This window comes from Monodelphis domestica, chromosome 4, assembly GCF_027887165.1.
Source record: "Monodelphis domestica isolate mMonDom1 chromosome 4, mMonDom1.pri, whole genome shotgun sequence".
NCBI lineage: Eukaryota > Metazoa > Chordata > Mammalia > Didelphimorphia > Didelphidae > Monodelphis > Monodelphis domestica.
This window is the reverse complement of record NC_077230.1, coordinates 417,861,116-417,881,194: the sequence shown is the minus strand read 5'-3', so window position 1 is coordinate 417,881,194 and position 20,079 is coordinate 417,861,116. Positions and strand designations below refer to the sequence as shown.

Here is a 20,079-nt window from a genome sequence, read left to right as displayed (position 1 = left end):
GATGATGGCCAGGTAAGATAGGAATCAAGGATGACTCCTAGGTTGTGAGACCGAGACTTCAAGGATAGTCTTAAGCGGGAAGGGGTTAAGTTCCGTTTTGGACATGTCTCACTGGAAATGCCAAATTGGAGGTTGGCAGGAGTTGGGGGCAAGAAAGGCAGCTTTGAGAATTCACAGCATTGAAATGGTAATTAATCCAGGAGAGCTGATGAAGTCACTAAGTAGTTTAGAGAGAGAGGAGGGCTGGGAAAGGGCCCCCAGGGACACCTAAGGTTAGAGAAGGAGACAGAGAATGAGACTTCTGTTTGGGCCTAGTGTCCAATGAAACAAGATTCTAAAAAGCTCTTCTGTTCCTTGACTATTATATAGCCTGTTAGGAAACCAGTTTTATTGTGTCTCTTTTCAATTAAAAGCATATTAAAAAAGAAATTCATCTGCTTGTCTAGGTATGTGGATAAAATTAAAGGAATGGTTAGTTTTAACTCTTACCTCCTATCTTAATATCAGTTCTAAGAAGAGCAGCAAGGGCCAAACAATCAAGGTTAAAAGTTGTTTGTTCGGGGCCACACAGCTAGAAAGTGTCCAAGGTCACATTTGAACCCAGGACCTCCTTACTCCAGGACTGGGATTTTATCTACTGTGCTACCTAGCTGCCCCAAGGGAATGATGTGATTGTGCCCATTTGTTAGAGGAAGGCTTGGGGGGGGGGGGGTGAAGAAATAGTGACAAAAAAAGACCACAAACAACAAAATACAAAAGACAGAAGGAATTCTCAGGAGACAAAGGCAAATAGGGCCATTTTGTGATCAAGTCCATCCAATTTAATGTACATGTTAAAAAAACAATCATAACAAGTTGTTTCATATACAAATCCTTTTGTTCTTTGTAAGGTGAGATAGGTAGGTGTTTAATTTGATAATTTAACATTTATTTACTAGTCTAACTTAACCCACCCCACCCCTGTGCATATACACAAGGATTTTTTTTAATGTTGAAACCTTTTCAATCACTTGGCTCTCGCTAAAAATATTATTAGTAATATAATTAATATTTTGGTGAGGAAAAAGAGTTTTTGTAAAATTTTACAATACTTTAAAAATATTCATTTTACCTATCCTTTTTAATATCCATTTTTGTGTATTATATACTTACTTATTAGTATAGCAGAACGTTCATATGACTTCTAAAGTATACATATAATGGAAGTTTACAGAAAAGACGTTTTCTGATAGGGGTGTGATATTTTAAAAAAATAAAAGGGCTGAGGACTGCTGCCATAGGGAACAAAGAGAGAGCCCTTGACCATTGTAGAGTAGGGCTTACCAAGAGGGCAGTGGACATTTGTGTCCACTCAGCCTCTCTTCATTCCCACTATCCCCTTCACCCTGGTTAATTTCTTCCACCATACATTCCTTCTCCCTGATTAATTTCTTCTACCACACACCCCTTCTTCCTAGTTCATTTCCTTCCCAATCATTTCTTCTCCCTGGTTAATTTCCTCCATCATACACCCCTTCCTCCATGGTTAATTTCTGCTATTCCCTTCTCTCTGGTTAATTTCCTCCCCCATACTCCATTTCTTCCACCATATTCTTCTTCAGTTCATTTCTTCTATCATACATCCCTTCTCCCTGTTTAGTTTCATTTCCTCCACCATAAACTGCCATAAACCCACTATTTTTTCTCTGGCTAACTTCCATCATTTACACTTTCTCCATGGTTAATCTCCTTTACTATAAACTACCTTCCCTGGTTAATTTCCTCCTCCATACCATTTCTCCCTGGTTAATTTCTCTACCATAAGCCCCTAATCAGTTCTCCCTGGTTAATTTCCTTCACTATATGCTGCCCCTTCCCTTAGTTTTCCCTACCATGACCCCCCTCCCATCACTGGTTAATTCCCTTCCCTTTCCTCTTTTCTCCCTGGTTAATTACTCACACTCTGCACCCTGTCCCCTTCAATTTCTTCTACCACACCCCCTTATTCCTGGTTAATTTTTTGGCTGTCCTGAGAAAGAGTAGGAGGCATGACTATTGGAATTACCCCATCCTTCCCACTTGTAGATTGTGAGAAGTTGAGGCCAGTTCATAAATGGGGAAGAAGGGGGCTGATGATTTCCTTTAGGCACTAAACTAGCAGGAATTAGGGAACAAGTGGAGGGGTGAGTTTTGGTCTTTTCCCCAGTAGAGGCCCCTGCCCTTCCCTACTCAGGATTCCCTGTCTTTCTTTGGGATGGGGCTTTTTTCCTAGGAGCAAGTCAGTTAAGGTGTCCTGAAATAGACCTTCACGCTGGAGTGAGTGATGCGGGCACCATAATAGCCTGCCCAGAACTGTGTGTCTTTGCCAGCATGTTCAAAAAAGAGGAAGCGGACACCTTTTCGGAAGTTGGTGAAGATGTGGGAGACCTGCAGAAAGGTGAAGGAAGGCCTGTCAGATGGGGGAATCGGTGCCCTGGGGCTTTCTGCCCTTTGTGTTGCTTCCCCCAGACTTCCCTTTGCCTCCCCCATTCTTGGCCCCCACTTTGAAGCCTCACCTGGATGCAGGTATTGTCATTCCACTGGGGGATAGGATCAGGCTCAACATCAAATCTGGCCAGCACTGTGCGCCGGTTAGCAGCCACCAGCCGGACATGAAGCTGGTACTGGCAGCCACAGTCCTCTCGAGCTCCCCACCTACAGGGAATGGGAGACCCCCTCAGGGCTGTCTATGACTGATCCCCCAACCCCCTGCCCTTAATTGTGGATGAGAGACTCACCAGTCACTGATGTGGATCTCTGCCCGGGGGTCATCCAGCAGCTCTGGCCACAGCCCCTGCGCCAGGAGGTCCACTACTTGTCTCTTCCGGCACCACCTGAGGAGGGGGCAATGGCCATGGCTGTCAAGACCCCTCCTGAGGGTCTGGAAGGGGGTTAGAACTCATAGGGAGACTCACCGAAAGGAAGACACAAAGCAGGTCTGGGCCTGTGCCCCAGGCACTGGTTTGCGATTCTCTTCTATTGCCCAGCCTTCTCCACCATTTTCCAGCTCCCAGCTCTGGAACCCTTCTGTGGAGACCAAATATATGCAGAGGGGAGGGTTGGAAGGTCAGGAGGATAAAACGTCCCCCAATTCCCCTTCCAGGGAGTCTCTCCCCTAGACCTTCCTCATTCAAGAGCTCACCTTGCCCACAGGGATTTCGGAGCAGGTTCCGACCCAGTGGCTCCAGGATGCCTAGGCGGGCCCAGGAACAAGGCTTGGGAGCAGGAGGGCAGTAGTGAGTGGCTTCAAGCAGATCCTGGCTTGAAGCATCCTTGGTCTGGGCCCAGCGAAGACGCCACAGTGCCGGCCCGTCCACCAGCTCCCGCCATTGCCGGCACACGGCCCGGCATCGTGTCACCAGCATCCGGGGGGGCACGTGGAGCAGGATTTGCAGTAACAACTCGGGAGGCAGTGGGCTCAGATCTAGAGCCGGCCCTATCTCTGACTCCTGCCCAGGACAAGAGCCTGACAAGCCCATGGCTCCTACTCCAGTCCCCTGTGAGAGACAAACTATCACTCTTGATCTCCCGCAGAGATGGCCCCCACCCTTAGCTGGACAGGGCAGCTCCTGGCCAGATGGGTCTTGCTCCTGGTAGTCCCCCTGTTGAGGCGTCCATCTGCCTCCCCACCTTTGGGAAATCCATCACAAGATCTGGCAGGTCCTAATGCTCCTGTTGCAATCCACAGGGTGTCTTAATTCTGCCTGTAGCTGCTCTGTAGAGGTAGACCAACCTTAGCAGGTGGGGGGGGGGGGGGCAACCTCCTGCCAGTCTTCATTCTTATCACTGTGTTCCCATTGCTCAGACTGCCTCATTCCAGCTCCACCCCTATGACCAACCCTCCTAGATCAGCCTCTGGTGACTTACAGGCCCAGGTCAGTCCTGCCAGTGGTCTTGGAGGATGGCCAAGGCAAGCTGGGACCCCTGGAGGAGAACGTCCAGGAGAAGGAAGCACTGTCAAGACACAACACAAGATACAGTCCAAATATGGCGGACAAGAAGCACGATTCTTTGACACCCAGCATCACTCCTCAAAACCTGTGTCGATAATATATACACGAGTAGATTTCAACTGTTAGCCTCTGCCTACAGTCAATAATAGGTATCACTTCCAAGGCAGAGGAGCAGTAAGGGCTAGGCAATGGGGGTCAAGTGACTTGCCCAGGGTCACCCAGCTGGGAAGTGTCTGAGGCCAGATTTGAATGCAGGACCACCCATCTCTAGGCCTGGCTCTCCATCCACTGAGCCATCCAGGTGCCCCTTAATAGCACCAATATTAGTTTGATAATGTGGCTCAGAACTAGAAGTCAAGTCAACAAGCATTAAAGACAGTAATAATAATAGCTAACATTTATATAGTGCTTACTATGTGCCAGGTGCTTTACAATAATTATTTCATTTGCTCCTCACAACAATGTTACGGGGTAGATGCTATTATTATTTCCATTTTACAGATGATGGAACAGGCAGGCAGAAATCCAGTGACTTGCTTAGGGTCTCACAGCTGATAAGTATCTCAGGCTGGATTTGATCTCAAGTCTTCCTGACTCCACTGCACCACCTAGCTGCCTGATTTATTTTATTTTGCTATTATTTATTATATATGTAAATAAATATTATTAGGTACCTATTGTGTGCAAGGCACTAAGTTCTGGGGGGTATAGAGAAAGGGAGATCTATATTCACTAGCCCCACAGAGCTCACTTACTCAAACTCAAAGGAGAATGTAGGCAAAGAAAGGTCTTCATGAACTTGAAAGTACTGCAGAAATGGCCATTGTTATTGCCATAGCAGAGAACTGACCATCATGGGAGAGACAAAGACAAACCATCCTACTTCCTTACCCTCAAGAAGCTAATGAGGGCAGCTGGGTGGCTCAATGGATGGAGAGCCAGGCCCAGAGATGGAAGGTCCTGGGTTCAGATCTGGCTCAAACGCTTGCTAGCTGGATGACCCTGGTCAAGTCACTTAACCCCCATTGCCTAGCCCTTACTGCTGTCCAGCCTTAGAACCAATATCCAGTATTGATTCCAAGACAGAAGTTAAGGGTTTAAAAAAAAAAAGTAGCTAATAGCACATAATAGGTGCTTAAAACATGCTTAATACCTGATGGGCACTGGGTGGCAAAGTGGACTTCGAGTCCAAATCTGGCTTCAGACACATCTAAGCTGTGTAACCCTGGGCAAGTCACTTCACCCTGTCTGCCTCAATTTCCTCATCTGTAAAATGGCCTGGAATAGGCAATAGCAAACCACCCCAGTATCTTTGCCAAGAAAACCCCAACTCAAGTAAAAAAAGATTCAGACACAACTGAAAAATGAAGAAACCACAATATATGACTGATTTCAATAATGGAGAACTCATTGTAGCTCCCTCCATCACTGGAGAGCTCTAATGTCAGGAGACTCGTTTTATCTACGCAAAATTGATGCCTGCCTCCCCCTGGTTCCTGGTCTACCATCTTGTTCTCCCACATAGCTGCAGAGGATAAATCCCCAAAGACAGCCCTTTGGAAGTCTACCCACTGGTCATCACAGATCCCTCAAGACCTCAGATCTCCCCGCCTGCCCCCTGCTCTCCCATTTCCCTGCACTGATCCTCAATAGGTCTGGTCTGGGTCTTTCCTGTCTGGTCCGCCTTCCAAACTGACAGAATCCCTCTAAGGAGCGGGCCAGATTGGGGCAAAGGATGAGAACAGCCTAACCTGACCTGAGATCAGGTGCTTTGTAAGGTAAACCTTAAAGCAGTAGGGAAACGTGAGCCGTGCCGATGGCTATTACTGAATTAGCTTTGGAGAGAGATAACCATATTAACATGAATCACTATTATCTTGTGATATAATTATGTTTATGCCAATTACCTCTGGCATTATTACTTGATTTCTCTCCTCTGCCAATATTTATATATGTGTATTATACATACACATAAATGTATGTTTATGGTAATAACGTGGTGTCAACAGATAGCTTAATATTTCTTTACTCACCATCTGCATTCATAAACTATCAGCCCATAATAAAAGAAGAGTAGGTCAATCTTTCCCTTTGGTACTGACAAAATAACTTCATTGTGGGAAGCAGTGGGAAGAACCCTGGCTGTGGCGCCTAAGAACCTGGATTCAAATACCACCTCCTACCCATGTGTCCTTGGGCAACTCGCTTGCCTTCTAAGGGCTTCACTTTCCTCATCTATAAACAGAAGTGGGTGGACTCAAAACTCTCCAAGGTCTTTTCCAGTTCTAGGATCCAAAGTTCTGTGATCTAAAATACAGAACTGGGTATGATTAGAAAGAAGCTTGGTGCCAGGAATGGCGGGGTCCACCCGAATCCGTGCTGGGTTCCCAAGCAGGCGCTTGGGAGTTCTGAGCTGCGGGACAGTCAAAGCAAATTGGGCATCTACATTATGCATGGCACCGATGTACTGATTGGTGCCGGGATTGGATCATGGGTAGCTGTAGCATTTCTAGTGAGAGTAAGATATGTAGAGGAGACAGGGAGAGGTTCAATTGATGAAGATGTGATTTGGGTATACTGTCGTCTTTGAAGAAACTACTTTTATTATTTACTTTGGAGAATGAGTGCCAGTTAGCACAGACCTTACTGGTTGTTCTTGGCTGATTAAGTGATTCTTCAACTTTCAGGGGGTAGCCCTGCTCATCCCCTCCCCTCCATGTATTTTAGGATCACAGATCAAGAGCGTGATGGGGCTTTAGAGGCCATCTGGTCCAACTGGCTCATCTTACAGAAGAGGAAGTATTAAGGGCAAATGGCTCACCCAAGGTCACATGAGTAGACATGGTAGAGCCAGGATTGAACCCTAAGTCACCTGGCTTTGATACAGCATTCTTTCCCCTTTACCATATCCCCCCCTGTGAGAGAGTAAAGCCTGGAGATAACTGGGTCCTCCTGGAGCCACATTCCTCCCCAACCCCAAATATATAATGCCCCAACATGCACCCAAAGGAGTGAGGTCTTAGATCTTAAATGGAGAGCTGGCAGAGACCACATGGATCCTTATGCTAGAACTGAAAAGACCAAGGAACCAAAAAGAGAAATGATAGCCTGAGCTCCTAGTGGCAGACAACCAAGATGGGATTTGAACCCGGGTCCTGACTCCAGAAATACTGGGCTCATCCCTGCCCCACAATAACCAGCACATGTATGGAATGCTGCTAACAATGCCACCGACACTGGTAGAACATGGCTATTGTAAATGCTGATAACACTACAAAAATGATCCACAGATACTCTAGTGTGGCAGGAGAACTAGGTCTGTTGTGGACTATTTGTCTTCTTTGGTTCCAAGTGTCAGAGGCTCCTTCTGGGACCAGGACTCAGAAGTCTGGCCCAAAGTGCCCTTGAAACCATGACCGCAGGCGGGGTTGTTTGGCCACTCACCCTGAGCACTTGGAACCACGGTGGCAGGTGGGATGGTGCAGACGTCCAGCTGGGACTTGGAGCCAAGTACAACTAACACGGAACTGAGCATCCTGAGACCCATTTCTCAGAACCCAAATAAAAGAGGGAGTCGGGAAGGAAATGCTTCCCCTCTCACCAGTTTGGTTCATGGAATCCATTCTGAGTACAACAGCAAGAATGGCCCAAAAGGCCACTGGCTTAATCCAACCAATTTTAAAGCCAAAGGAGGCTGCTTCTACCTATGTGGCCGAGGCCGTGGGGCCATACTCAACAAAGCGGGCATGCTCAAAGGCCCCTTGAGGCCAGCCCGGTGTTGGAATGGAGTGCACTCGGAGATGCCCTGGCTCTCCTAGAAACACACCATATTTTTAAGAATGTCCTAAGGACCTCTGAAGGGCAATCTGCCAAAAGACTAGAGAGCCAGCCTCAAGCTCAGGAGGATCTCGGTTCGGGGATTGCCTCTGACGTATGGATAGATGAATGAATGAGACAGCATTCTAGCTGTATGACTCTGGTCAAGTCATTGCACTTGGCAATTCTCTAAGGATGCCAATGGGCTGATTGTGTCAGGAAGTTTCCACAATGGGAATTAGGTACACACCAATGAAATCACAAGTCTGGACCAAAAGAAGAGCCCATGAGCATTAGAAACATCCTGACTAGCCCTGGGGGTCTCCCAAACAGGGCCTGGGTCCCAGGGTGGGCTCAGGCTGGCTAGCATCTGGATGGAGGTGCAGGGCTCCAAGGGGCCCAGAGGCCAGTGGCCCCAAGATCAGCTTCGTGTTTCCTCTTGGTCACAACGATTTTCTGAGGTTACAAACATGAGTGACAGAGTGACGGATGGGGGTGTGTAAGGGATGGGATCACCAAGTCTAAGTCAGCCACACTGGGCTTGCCTAATCCTCCTGGGGTGATGAGATATCGGGAAGGAGGGATGGGATCATCAGGGGACTTTGGGAAGGAGGGGGAGGGTGCAGCAGCCTTCCCTTCTGTCTGGGGCCTAGATCCAGGCTCGCCAAGGCTGCCTGCACTTGCACAGCTAACGCCCTCCTCAGCACCTATAGCAGGGTGGGTCTAAGGCACGCACACAGGGACCGTGTCATCAGCCCACTGACCTACTCCGGCTTCCTGGGGACCTGGATTTTCTTCCCCAGTTCCCTGCTCCTTTCCTGCTTCCGGGAGGGCCTGGGGATGGGGGTGACTAGCATCTCCCTAGGGCGATTCGGCTTGGGGAAGCTCCAGGTCCCTGAGCCCCACCCTCACGGTCTCCCTCCCTTCAAGCATCCTCAGCAGATCTTTCTGGGGCTCGGTCCCCTCCCTCCCTTGGACCCACCCCCAAGGGGTGGGCGTGTGGGCGTGCCCCTTTCCCCCAACCGGCCTGACCTGTGAGACCTGGGGGTTTAGCTGGCTGAGGAGCCCATCACCCCAGACCTGGGCTTCTTGCAGTGCTGGGATGGGCTCGTGGGAGGCTGGAGGCCCGGCAGGAGAGCCCAGCTGGCACCCTCGGCTGTACCCCCAGGCCAGCAGAACAACTGCCATAAAGAGGCCTGGAGCAGGCTTGGCCCCGACAGTGACTTCTGCCAGAGGGGTAAGTGAGGATGGATGGGGAGAGCAGCGGGCAGGCTTGGCCTAGCCCCCGGGATGGCCATCCACCATCTCCCGGCAACTCTGTGGCCTTCCTGGCTAGCTCCTCCCTTCTTCCGCCCAAGGACGGCCGCTACCTTCCTATCGGGAAGGGAGGGGGACCCAGGAAGGCTCCGGAACAGTCCTGGGAAGGAGGAGCCTAAGATGAGGAAGGGAGCCCCCAACCAATGCCGGAGGGGGAAGTTCCCAGAATGCTCAGGGAAGAGTGTGGCGAAAGGGGAGCTGAGAAGAAGGCTGAATGGGAAGGGGAAGGGAGGGCTGGGGAAGGATGCTGGGACAGGGGAGCCTGAAATGGGAGAAGGGGGCCCAGAGGGCTCAGAAGACTGAGGGGGCAGTTCAGGGAAGGACAGCGGGAAGACGCAGGAAGATGGACCTCAAAGTATGGGTAGCTGAGCTTGGGGAAGAGCGCAGAGTGCCTAGGAAAGGACTAAAGAACAGCAAAGGGTTCAAACTCAAGAGCAGCAGCCAGAGCAGAGCGCAGTGAAGAGTAGGTAGCAGACTGCCAAGGACACTGTCCTTCCTTCTCTCCTGTGTCTAGATCAGCCCTTGCCAAATCCCCCACAGCAACATCCTCTGGCCTCCTGGACTATGGCTGGTCTCAGCCCCAGCTGTTACTGCCTCCTCTTCCTGTTCCTCTTGGGAAATGCAGGGGCTGAGAGCTTGGAGAAGGCCACCCCAGAACAAATACATTTGTCCTACCCAGGTGAGTGCCCGGGGATGCCCACAATGGCCCAGACTCCTGCCTGGGACCGACGTGACTCCCTTTATCCCAACTTTCCCTGTAGGTGAGCCTGGCTGCATGACAGTAACCTGGACCACTTGGGTACCAGCTGCCTCTGAGGTGCAGTTTGGGATGCAGGCCGGGGGGACTTTAGCCCTGCAGGCCCAGGGCACCTCGAGCCTCTTTGTGGATGGGGGGATCCTGAAACGGAAGCTGTACATGCACCGAGTTACCCTTCGGAGGCTGCTGCCTGGGGCCCACTATGGTGAGGGAGCTTCTGGGGCGGGGGGGCCGGCGAGGCTCTCTGAGGAGGAGGGGGCAGAAGAGGAGAGAAAATGGGGACAAACTGACTCACCCCCACCCCTCTCACCTGATCCCATTCAGCTGTAATTAACGTTGCGTAATGATCTTGGGGTGCAGGTCCCCACCCTTGGTGGAGCTGGAGCAGACGGGCTCCCAGAACCTAATTCTCTCTCTTCTCCTTCCCTCCTCCGGACCTCAGTCTACCGCTGCGGCAGTGCCCAGGGCTGGAGCCGCAGGTTTCGTTTCCGGATGCTCCAGCCCGGGCCCAACTGGAGCCCCCGCCTGGCGGTCTTTGGGGACATGGGGGCCGATAACCCGCAGGCGCTGCCCCGACTGCGGAGGGAGACCCAGCAGGGGATGTACGATGTGGTGCTGCACGTGGGTGAGGTGTGGGTGCACCTGGCCAGGGCTGAGCAGGGGAGCGGGGAGCGGGCCAGGCCAGCCCGGGCCTGACTGCTTCCGCCCTCCTTCCCCCACGCCAGGAGACTTTGCCTACAACATGGACCAGGACAACGCAAGGGTCGGGGACACGTTTATGAGGCTCATCGAGCCGGTGGCTGCCTCTGTGCCCTACATGACGTGCCCCGGGAACCACGAGGAGCGCTAGTGAGGAGGGGCAGACGTGGGCCCTGGCTGGGGAGGCCCTGCCTCGCCCTGGCTCCGAGTCCTGAGGATGGGGGGAGGCTGGGGGTCCCCGCTGGCTCTCACCAGCCAGCTGACCGGCTTCTCCCTCTTGTCCCGACCCAGTAACTTCTCCAACTACAGAGCGCGCTTCAGCATGCCGGGGGACACCGAGGGCCTCTGGTACAGGTGAGCCCCTCCAGGCCTCTCTAAGCCCAGCTGCTGGGGGGAGGGACGGACGGACGGGCTCGCCTGGTCTCTGATGCTTCCCGCCTCCCCCTCTCCCCTCTCCCTTCTCCCTGCAGCTGGGACCTGGGGCCTGCCCACATCATCTCCTTCTCCACTGAGGTCTATTTCTTCCTTCACTACGGTCGCCACCTGATTCAGAAGCAATTCCGCTGGCTGGAGAGAGACCTGCAGGTGAGCAGGAAGGGGGTGCTGCGGCCCTAGGAGCCCTGGGTCAGCTTTGGCCCCGGCTGTCTCCCACCTTCCTTGTCCCGCCATTCTCAGGAGACTGTAAGCCCCTGGAGGGCAGGGCTCGCTGGTGGCCTTGGACCTGCGAGGCCCCTTACAGGACTATCGGGTGACGCTTTCTCAGGAAGGCTCCCCCTACCCCAGCCTCTTTTCTCCCAACCAGAAAGCCAACGAGAACCGGGCATCGAGACCGTGGATCATAACGATGGGGCACCGCCCCATGTACTGTTCCAACGCCGACCTGGATGACTGCACGCGGCATGAGAGCATAGTAGGGCGTCTGCTGGAGGGAGAGGGGGAGTCGGGATGTGCACAGGCTGTCCTAGACGAGCTGGGTCTGCAAGGACATACTGGGGGGCCTTCGAGGCTTCTGCTCTAAGCCCTGCTTTGCTCTGCACCCCCAGGTCAGAAAAGGCCTTTCCGGCGGTCGCTATGGCTTGGAGGATCTCTTCTATAAATATGGTAGCCATTCCCTCACCCTCTCCCCCCCTTCAATCAGCACTCAGTTATTAAACACCTACTACGTGCTAGGCCCGGGGATGTAAAGACCAAGACAGCCCCTGCCCTCATTCTACCAGGGAGACTCATCAGTATCCAGATAATGGGGTGGTTTGGGTGTGGGGAGTACCCCAACTGGAGAGATCCCCCTTCCGGTGGGAGGTGACACCCCAACTTGCCACCTGGCTCTATCCTTTCTAGCCTTCGAACCCATTGACCCTTCTTTCGCCCACAGGAGTGGACCTGCAGCTGTGGGCCCATGAGCACTCCTACGAGCGCCTCTGGCCCATCTATGATTACCAGGTGAGGGGCTGCTGGGGCCACCCTACTCTGGGCTCCTTCCAGCCATCAGCCCCGGGACAATTCCCCCCAAATCTCCTTCCTCTGCTGCCCCAGAGAAGCTGTCCTTTCTCAAGCCCAACTCCCAGCCTCCTCCTCTGTTGGGAAACAATCAGTGCTTCCTCTCCCTCAAAGCTCTTCCATTCAGTTTGAAGTTTGCTCTCTCAGAGGGAAAGGTGGCCTGAGCCCAAGGGCGTGCTGCTAAGTCAATTGCTAAATTTTCAGCGTGAGAAACTCAGAAACGCAATCGTTATAATCCAGGCTTGATTTATCGGTTGTTGGTTTTTTAAAAACTCTTATCTTGGGGGCAGCTGGGTGGCTCAGTGGATGGAGAGCCAGGCCTAGAGACAGGAGGTCCTGGGTTCAAATGTGACCTCAGACACTTCCCAGCTGTGTGACCCTGGGCCAGTCACTTGACCCCCATTGTCCAACCCTTACCACTCTTCTGCCTTGAAGCCAATACACAGTATTGATTCCAAGACAGAAAGTAAGGGTTTAAGTAAAAATTTTAAAAAATTACAAAACCAAAAACCAAAAAACCTCTTATCTTCTGTCTTAGTATCCATTCTAAGACAGAAGCATGGTAAGGGTAGACAATTGGAGTTAAGTGACTTGCCCAGGATCACACAAGTAGGAAGTGTGTGAGATCACATTTGAACCCAGGACTTCCGATCTCCAGGCCTGGCTCTCTGTGCTACCCAGCTGCCCGTTGACTTTATGTTTCGCCAATTGTCTAGATTTAAGAAAGTGATGGAGAAAATGTTAATAATGCAGATTAAAGTCAGAAGTGTTTTCTGCATTTCGGTGGGGAAGAGCTGATAGTTAAACATTTATAAGGACACCGCTGGATGAGCCCATTGCTGGGGGTTTGTGTGGACACCTGGGTTCATCAGAGCTTGCTCTATGGGAGGCCTTGCCTGTCCCTTCACTTGACCTTCTTCTCCTTTTGAACCTTCCTCCCAGGTCTATAATGGAAGCCGAGAAAGCCCCTACACCAACCCCCGTGGACCCATCCATATCATCACTGGATCTGCTGTGAGCAGAGCTTGGGACCAGGGCATGCTTGGGTCCTCCTCTCCTTCCGGAGGACCTGGGGAGGGGAGCTACTGTCCATGGTGTCCAGAGAGGAAGGGGCTAACCCAAACTGGGGTCTGGGGCTGAACTTCCCCGTCTTCCTCCGGCAGGGCTGCGAGGAAATGCTGACCCCTTTCGCCCCTTTCCCGAGGCCTTGGAGTGCCCTCAGGGTGAAGGAATATGGCTTTACCCGCCTCCACATTCTAAATGGAACCCATCTCCACCTGCAGCAGGTGTCTGATGATCAGGTCAGCAGCAGAGAGGGAGGGCTGGGGCTGGGCTCAGGCCCTGTCCCCTGGGAGCTGGGAAGTCCACGGCCCTGAGGACCTGTCTGGGCCTAGCAGGATTAAAGAAGTTAAGCAGCCAAGGGGGGGACAAGGGAGTGAAAGCTGGGCCTCTCTGGTGACTGGTGGTGTCTCTCTTTCAGGATGGCAAGATTGTGGATGATGTATGGCTGGTCAGACCCAGGCAAGGCCGGAGGACCTACCTCTAGGCCCAGGCTCAGGAGGTGGGCAAGGCCTGACCTCCATCAAGGAGGCCAGAACCTCTTCAGCCTCTGGGGCCCTGGAGGGCATAGAGGGCCTGGGGTCCTAGGCTCCTGCTGCCCAGAGGGAGGAAAGAAGGGAGCTAAGAAGATATGTAGAGATAGGGATGGAGTGTCCTCATGGAGCCAAGGTTGGGCTTCTCTGCCCACCTTCCCCAATCCCCCACCACTGTCTCGTGCTGCATGGTCATGGATTTCAGGATTCCCAAAGGATCAGGCAACTCCTCAGCTTGGAAGGAGACGAAAGGAAGCTCCTTAAGGCTCTGGACACAGCTCTCCTCTACTCAGGGATCTTCCTTGGCTCTCACTGCCCACAGAATGAACTCAAACTCAGGGACCTTGTCCTCCAGTCTGCTCATTCCTCTGCTTCAAGGCTCCCTTCTATATGCCCTCCATTTTCCTACCTCCACAGCGAATGAATGCCCTCCCCCAGCCAAAGTTATGGCCATTCTTGAAGGCTCAGCTCAGATGATACCCTCCTTCTTTCCCAGGAGGCCCTCCCTGAGTTGCCCCACTTCCCCCACCTTCCTCTTCTGAACCCTGGGAGCCTTTTGTGCCCTTCACTTTCTGGTGGGGTTCAAAGGAAGACATTTATTTCATTAGTATTTATTTCTGGTGAGGAAACTCCCCCCACCCAACTCAGATCAGTAGCTGCTCCAACACTTCCCTGAGACTCTAGGAGACTTGCCCAGACTCGGGATTCATCCAAGGTAGAACTTAAACTCAGGAATTCCTGACTTTGAACCTCTTTTCCCAATCAAAGAAAGACCTGGCGTGACAACCACGATCATCCATTTTCCTGTCCTCCTCCTGTGTCCTCATCTCCCCCACAGAGTGGTGGCCCAGTCAGGACCTCTTTGCCCCAGCTCTGGCCATCAGGCCCCAAATTCTCAAGCCCTAGCCTCTCCCCTTGACGACCACAGTCCACAAGAGCCCTGGCAGAGCCTTTCCTCACACCTACCAGATGTCTGGAGCACCCTGATATTAGGGGTTGGTCTGTAAAGCTGTATCAATTGGAGTCATTTGTGAAGTTCGACATGGCAAAATGATGGAAAAGCCACTGGCTAGGGACAACCGTGAAGCCCTCCTGTGATCTTGGTCCTTCCCTCTGGAACTCAGTTTTCCCACCTGAATGATAAGAGAGAATCCATTGAAATTTCTGCAGGTTCTACTAGCTGTGAAGCCTCTCTCCTCCAGGAAGTCCTCTCGGCCCCAGAGCCCTGTCTCTTAGCTTTATCCCCCAGCCTCCTAGAATGACCTCCCCTCGATGTCTCCATCTATGAAATAAGACCTGGCCTCCATGGTTCCTTTTGGCTCTGATTAGGATTAAAGATCTGTGGCTGCAAAATCTAGAAGCTCGGGGGCCTCTGGTCTAACTCCCTTATTTTATAGCTGGGGAAACAGGCCCAAGGTCACCCAGGCAGGAAATGTCAAACTTATAGGATTCAAACTTAGGGTCTCTGACTCTGGAGCCAGGGAGTGCCCGATTAGACAGAACTGCCCCCCCCATCTCTTTTCTTGGGCCTCAGTTTCCCCAGATCTGTAAACAAGGAGAATATGTTCTCACCCTGCCTCCCAGAGCTTCTGGGAGGAAACTGATCCTTTGAATCATCAATCACACTCAGGGAAGGAATGGGAGCTAACGTGAGCAGCATCATTCAGAAGTATTTGTGTTTGTTCAGAGTCTGACACACAGAAAGGGCTTAATAGGTGTTTGCTGAATGAATGACTGAACAAATGAGTGGCCCAAAGGAGAGGCTCAGAAGGGAGACCCACAGGCATTTCTGGGGAGGTGCCTTATTCTATGTTCACTCAATGAACATATTCAAATAGCATTCTCCATGTGCCCAGAAACAGGAAGGCTTCCTAGAGGAGGTGTGTGTACTATATCTTAAGACTCTTTTGATCATGCATCTTCACTGGTAAAAGTCTTCTGAACACACATTCCAAAATATAGATATTTATTTATTTATAAATTATACAACTTCTCTATACTTCTTTCAACTGAGGACTCCTTTCATGTATAGGTTGGAACAGATGGCCATGGAGGTCCCTTCCAACTCAGAAAGTCTGTGAATCTATGATAATATATTCTGTACATTATAAAATATAAAGTTAAAGGTTTTAAAAGGATAAAGATGAAATAAACTATATTTGCAAAATAAATTCATTGTATTTATGAAATACACTGAATCACCCCAACCCTTTCTGATCTCCCTGTAAATTATGACGGAATATGATTCATTAGTTCTGAAAATCTTATTGAGTGGTATATAATTTGATTTTTCTTCCCACGTTCCTTCTCACATTACATGCTAATGTAGGGAGGATATACGTTTTATGTAGTTCCACCCTCTCTCTCTCTCTCTTTTCCTTTGACCAGGGCTGGGAAAGCGGGCTTTATGCCAGGCAGGAGAATCTATACACGTAGGTTTCCTTTTAGTTAGTTGATTAGATTTGAACTTGTTTCTTTTAGTTTATTTTCTTTCTACTTCTACTTTCTACTTCAAGTGATTATTAATAAACTTTACAAAATATAATCCTTGGAGTTACTGATATTAATTTAAATCTTACAGTGGTTCGAAGGCCCAGACTTAAATTCTGTTTACTTCAGTACTGGGTTTTTTTTTTTATTTAAAGAGATTTTATTATCTCAATTACATGTAATAATAATTTTCAGTATATGTTTTCCAAAATTATACGGCCCAAATCTTGAGGGCAGGCACTGGCTTTGTCTTTGTATCTCAGTGCCTCACACCCAGGTGCTCAGTGACCTGCCATGAAGCCTCTTTAGAGCTGCAATCATTTCCATGGGGCTTAAAGGTTTGAATACTATAGAGTATGGGAAGCTCTTGGCTGCCTCCTTTGATCTCACGACCAGCCGGAGGGGCAGGGGTCGTCATTCTCCCCATTTTACAGTTGGGGAAATGGAGGCAGAACCACCAAGAAGTGACTTGCCCAGGTAGTGTCAGGATGGAGCTCAAATCTTGTCTCCAAGTCCACCAGGTTCCTGCACGCTGCGCCACGTAGTGGCCATTGAGTAGAACTACTTTTTTTTGCAATGAAGGAAAGATACTTTTATTCTCGGGATGGACCCTGGCACCCCTGCTGGGGCTGGATCAGACGATTGTGGACCCTTAAAGGCAGGGAACAGGCAGGTGGCCAATTGGGTCACAGATCGAGAGCTCTAAGGGAACTTGGGAGGTCATCGAGCCTAGCCAGCCCTTTACAGATGTGGAAACCGAGGTTCAGGACATCAGCGGCTTGCCTGAGGGCCCCGACAGTCTCTTCTTCCTGCTTATGAAGGGGCTGAGGTAAAGAGGGGTGGCAGGCAGGATGTCCCGGGCAGTGGGGGAAGGGGGAAGAAGAGAAACCAGCACAGCGCCATATTCACCCTCAGATTTTCAGAACTTTGACAGAGGTCCATCCCTGTGCCAGGATCAATCCTGATATTAAATATTAGTAACAGCTTTCTTTTTAAGATTTAAAAAAATTGGGGGGCAATTAGGTGGCTCAGTGGATGGAAAGCCAGGCTCAGAGACACAAGGTCCTAGGTTCAAATCTGACCTCAGAGACTTCCTAGCTGGGTGACCCTGGGTAAGTCACTTGACCTCCATGGCCTAGCCATTACTGCTCTTCTGCCTTGGAACTGATACACAGGATTGATTCTAAGACTGAAGGTGAGGGTTTAAAAAAAAAAAGACTAAAAATATGGCCACCAGGTGGTGCCACAGTGCACAGAACGCAGGACCAGAGTCAAGGAGACCCACATTCGAATTGAAGTTCAGACACGTTCTAGCTATGTGGCCCTGGACAAGTCACTTGGCCTCTACCTGCCTCGGTCTCCTCAGCTGTAAGGGGCTCGAGTTGGACTATGCTGTTCCTTCCAGCTCTAATCTAGGATCTCTTCTGGTCTGAAAAAGCCTGAAGGAATGCATCCCTGCTTTCCTCCGAAGTCCCTCTCACGCTCCCTCTCCCCTAACGTTGGGTTTTCTATCTGCTTATTCTTCCCGGACCTCAGGCCTCTCCCTCCTAGCATAGGGGGAGGGGACGCTTAGGCTTGGAGGGCATTTAAGCGCCTCCCACCTGACCAGCGGGGAGCCTGGGCTCAGGGGGGGCCCACAGGAGCAGAGCAAGGACCAGGGTTCCGTTTTCCAGTCCCCTGTGTCCCCACGTGGGGTAGGTTCAGGGTTCACTTGCTAGCCCATTTCACACCTCCCTCTTCTCCCCGCAGTTGGGGAAGGGGACTCCCGTTCCTTCTCCAAAGCTTCCACCCTGTCCAAAAGGAGAGAGAGAAGGAAGAAGTAGGAATGATGGGAAAAGAAAAGGAGAGAGGACCATGTAGGTAGTGAAGGAAAAGGTAAGGAAGAGAGGAGGAGGCGGGGCTGGCCCCTTTAAGCAGCCACGTGCTCCGCCTTGGCCTCCCGGTCGCTTTCCCGCCTTCCCCCTCCGGGGAGTTCTCTGCCTTAGCCGCAGGGGGCGCTCCGAGGCCGGAATGTGCGTGATGGAGTCACAGTAGGGAAGAGAAGCCTATCCTACCTCCCGGTCCAACGTTCCAGCCCCGCCCCGGGGGAGGGGGGGCGGAAAACTTGCCCTTCTCCTTTAAGGCCGCCGGCATCGGGAGCGGCTTCGCGGAACCAAGCGCAGCGGGGAAGCCCGCAGGTTGGCCGAGGGGGAGGCCCTCACGTCCTTTATCCCCTAAATCGGCCAATCCCCGTTCGGTATCTTCCTCTAGCGCCCTTCTATTGGGCAGTTTATGTGGCGGGGGTAGTTGAGGCCAATCGGAGACCCCATCGATGGGCGTGTCCTCAGGTCCGCCACGCCCCACGCCCGGAACAGTCTTGGTTGCCATGGGCACGGGTGGGCGGCAGGGGGAAATGCCCCGGATGTTGGTGCGGGATTCAACATGGCGGCGTCGGCGGCCGCGGTGGCGGCTCTGGCCTGGGCGAGCTGAGTGCTGGCGAGTGGGGTACTGAGCCCCGGGAGGAGTGGCGCTTAGCCGAGGAGCAAGGTTGGAGGACCGGGGGGGCGGGAGCGAGCGGCGGAGGTGGGGGCCAGCGGGGGAGGGGAAGAAAGGAAGAGGTCGGTACCTGGGAGGAGGGGGGCGGGGCCGAGAAGCTGGGGAGAGGGGACCCCTGGAGGGAGGTCAAAGGTCAGCAGCTGAGCTGGCTGGTCTTGGATCAGTACAAGATGGGAACCTGCAAGGAGCTGGGGGCCCTTACCTGGAGCGGCGGGCGATCTTGGGAATCCAGGAATAACCAAGGTTCCAGGAGTGAAGGGTGAAGGGTCAGAGAGAAGGGTCAGAGAACAGAAGGGACTCAGACTCCTCCCCCAGCCCTGTTTGACCCCTCCTGATCCCGCCACCTGGGGGGGGGGGGAATCTCAGACACGCCCCTTGGCCATCAGAGAGGCTAGGATTTATATGTGCATAGGAGTGCCGATGGGCGCATTGCGAACAGACATATGTGGACGTCCCTCCAGAGAGGCTGGAGCTGGCCCCGTGGTACCCCAAGATTCCCCTTAACCCCCATGGCTCTCAGCTGCTCTGGAAGCCGCGCTGGCCCGTAGTGGGGGAGGGAATTTCTCTTCTGGGAAGGCCTAGTTTTGCTGTTGATTTCTGTTTCTGGCTGAGCCACAGGAGTGGAGATCCCCTGAGGGCAAGGATTGCCTCGGCTGTGTCTTAGGGCCCTTTTATTGAGGGGCTTAATCGAGTCTCCTGATTAGAGGAAGCTGTTGACTGGGGCTGGGGAGGCTCTCTGACCCTTCTCTGGTCAGGGGCTGGAGGAGGCAGGGACACAATTCCAGGGAGCTGGAGTGGGTGGGGTGGAAGGAGGGTGTTCCTGGGAGAGCCCGGAGTTTGGCCTATCTGGGAGGGTGTAGGCATCTGGTGTCTGAGTGTGATGAGGGCTGGGTTGGGGAGAATGTGCTGGCACGGGAGGCCCTGGAGAAGGAAGTGTGGGCCTCCACCAGACCCTAGCCGGAGAGAGGTTTTGGGTGAGTCTGAGAGGGGAACTATGTGGAGAGGCTGGCTGATCTCTAGAGGACCCCAGGCCGGGAGGGAAGGGAGCTTTGTAGAGAGGCAGGCCTGTATTCCTCTGGGACTGACTCCAGCTGGGGAAGGAGTGGGCGCCCCTGCTGGAATGGCTCAAATGGAGCAGTTGCCTGAGCTTATCTCTTGCTCTCGCCCTTGCCCTGGGATAGAAACTCCAGGTGACTATAGAGACATCTGGGTGGGCCTCTAGGAATTAACCATGAGACCAGGGGTGGGGTCTAGTTCCTGTGAAGCATCCCAGGGAGCTGCTGCATATTTCTGTGAATATTTGGCCCAGGGGTACAGGTGCACTTGGGGGGAGGGGAGAGCCCTCCTCCTCTGGTGCTGTATAAGTGCCTTTCTGTTGGACTCTAAGCCCTACTAAGGCTGATGT

The 20,079-nt window shown here is 52.0% G+C and overlaps 3 protein-coding genes across 5 annotated transcripts in view; 2 read left to right on the top strand and 1 right to left on the bottom strand.

Moving 5' to 3' along the window:
* Positions 1-798: 798 nt before the first annotated feature.
* On the bottom strand, positions 799-18,977 carry FBXO27 (F-box protein 27). Of its 2 annotated transcripts, none has more exons than XM_007491801.3 (8): positions 18,877-18,977; positions 14,616-14,782; positions 3,886-3,972; positions 3,161-3,733; positions 2,934-3,045; positions 2,757-2,852; positions 2,535-2,673; positions 799-2,406 (listed from the first exon to the last, which is right to left on the bottom strand). In XM_007491801.3, exons 4-8 carry the CDS (start codon positions 3,495-3,497, stop codon positions 2,263-2,265), a joined length of 828 nt encoding a protein of 275 aa, XP_007491863.1. In that variant the 5' UTR covers positions 3,498-3,733; positions 3,886-3,972; positions 14,616-14,782; positions 18,877-18,977; the 3' UTR covers positions 799-2,262. The 2 variants fall into 2 exon arrangements, with proteins under 2 accessions (XP_007491863.1, XP_016277709.1); XM_016422223.2 differs by having other exon boundaries at positions 3,161-3,515.
* Positions 8,901-15,820, top strand: ACP7 (acid phosphatase 7, tartrate resistant (putative)). The gene is made up of 13 exons (XM_056796130.1): positions 8,901-9,024; positions 9,619-9,783; positions 9,866-10,066; positions 10,304-10,486; positions 10,587-10,710; positions 10,852-10,914; positions 11,031-11,145; positions 11,363-11,470; positions 11,604-11,661; positions 11,933-12,000; positions 13,000-13,071; positions 13,221-13,358; positions 13,538-15,820. Exons 2-13 carry the CDS (start codon positions 9,669-9,671, stop codon positions 13,601-13,603), a joined length of 1,311 nt encoding a protein of 436 aa, XP_056652108.1. The 5' UTR covers positions 8,901-9,024; positions 9,619-9,668; the 3' UTR covers positions 13,604-15,820.
* The window catches only part of PAK4 (p21 (RAC1) activated kinase 4), a 27,498-nt gene continuing 25,882 nt past the window's right edge, over positions 18,464-20,079 (top strand). Inside the window, exon 1 of one of the 2 annotated variants that reach the window (XM_007491796.3) lies at positions 18,464-18,665. The gene's annotated coding sequence lies outside the window, so the exon portion shown is untranslated. The remainder of the gene's footprint in view (positions 18,666-20,079) is intronic. The other variant, XM_001368288.5, reaches the window with a different exon arrangement.

Excerpts from the sequence above, each read along its gene's own strand:
- FBXO27 (XM_007491801.3), bottom strand. The coding sequence starts at position 3,497 with ATGGGCTTGTCAGGCTCTTGTCCTGGGCAGGAGTCAGAGATAGGGCCG. Across the intron at positions 2,674-2,756 it reads GAGATCCACATCAGTGACTG|GTGGGGAGCTCGAGAGGACT; the intron begins GTGAGTCTCTCA and ends CATTCCCTGTAG. Across the intron at positions 2,407-2,534 it reads ATGACAATACCTGCATCCAG|GTCTCCCACATCTTCACCAA; the intron begins GTGAGGCTTCAA and ends ACCTTTCTGCAG.
- ACP7 (XM_056796130.1), top strand. The coding sequence starts at position 9,669 with ATGGCTGGTCTCAGCCCCAGCTGTTACTGCCTCCTCTTCCTGTTCCTC. Across the intron at positions 10,711-10,851 it reads GGGAACCACGAGGAGCGCTA|TAACTTCTCCAACTACAGAG; the intron begins GTGAGGAGGGGC and ends GTCCCGACCCAG. Across the intron at positions 11,471-11,603 it reads GCACGCGGCATGAGAGCATA|GTCAGAAAAGGCCTTTCCGG; the intron begins GTAGGGCGTCTG and ends CTGCACCCCCAG.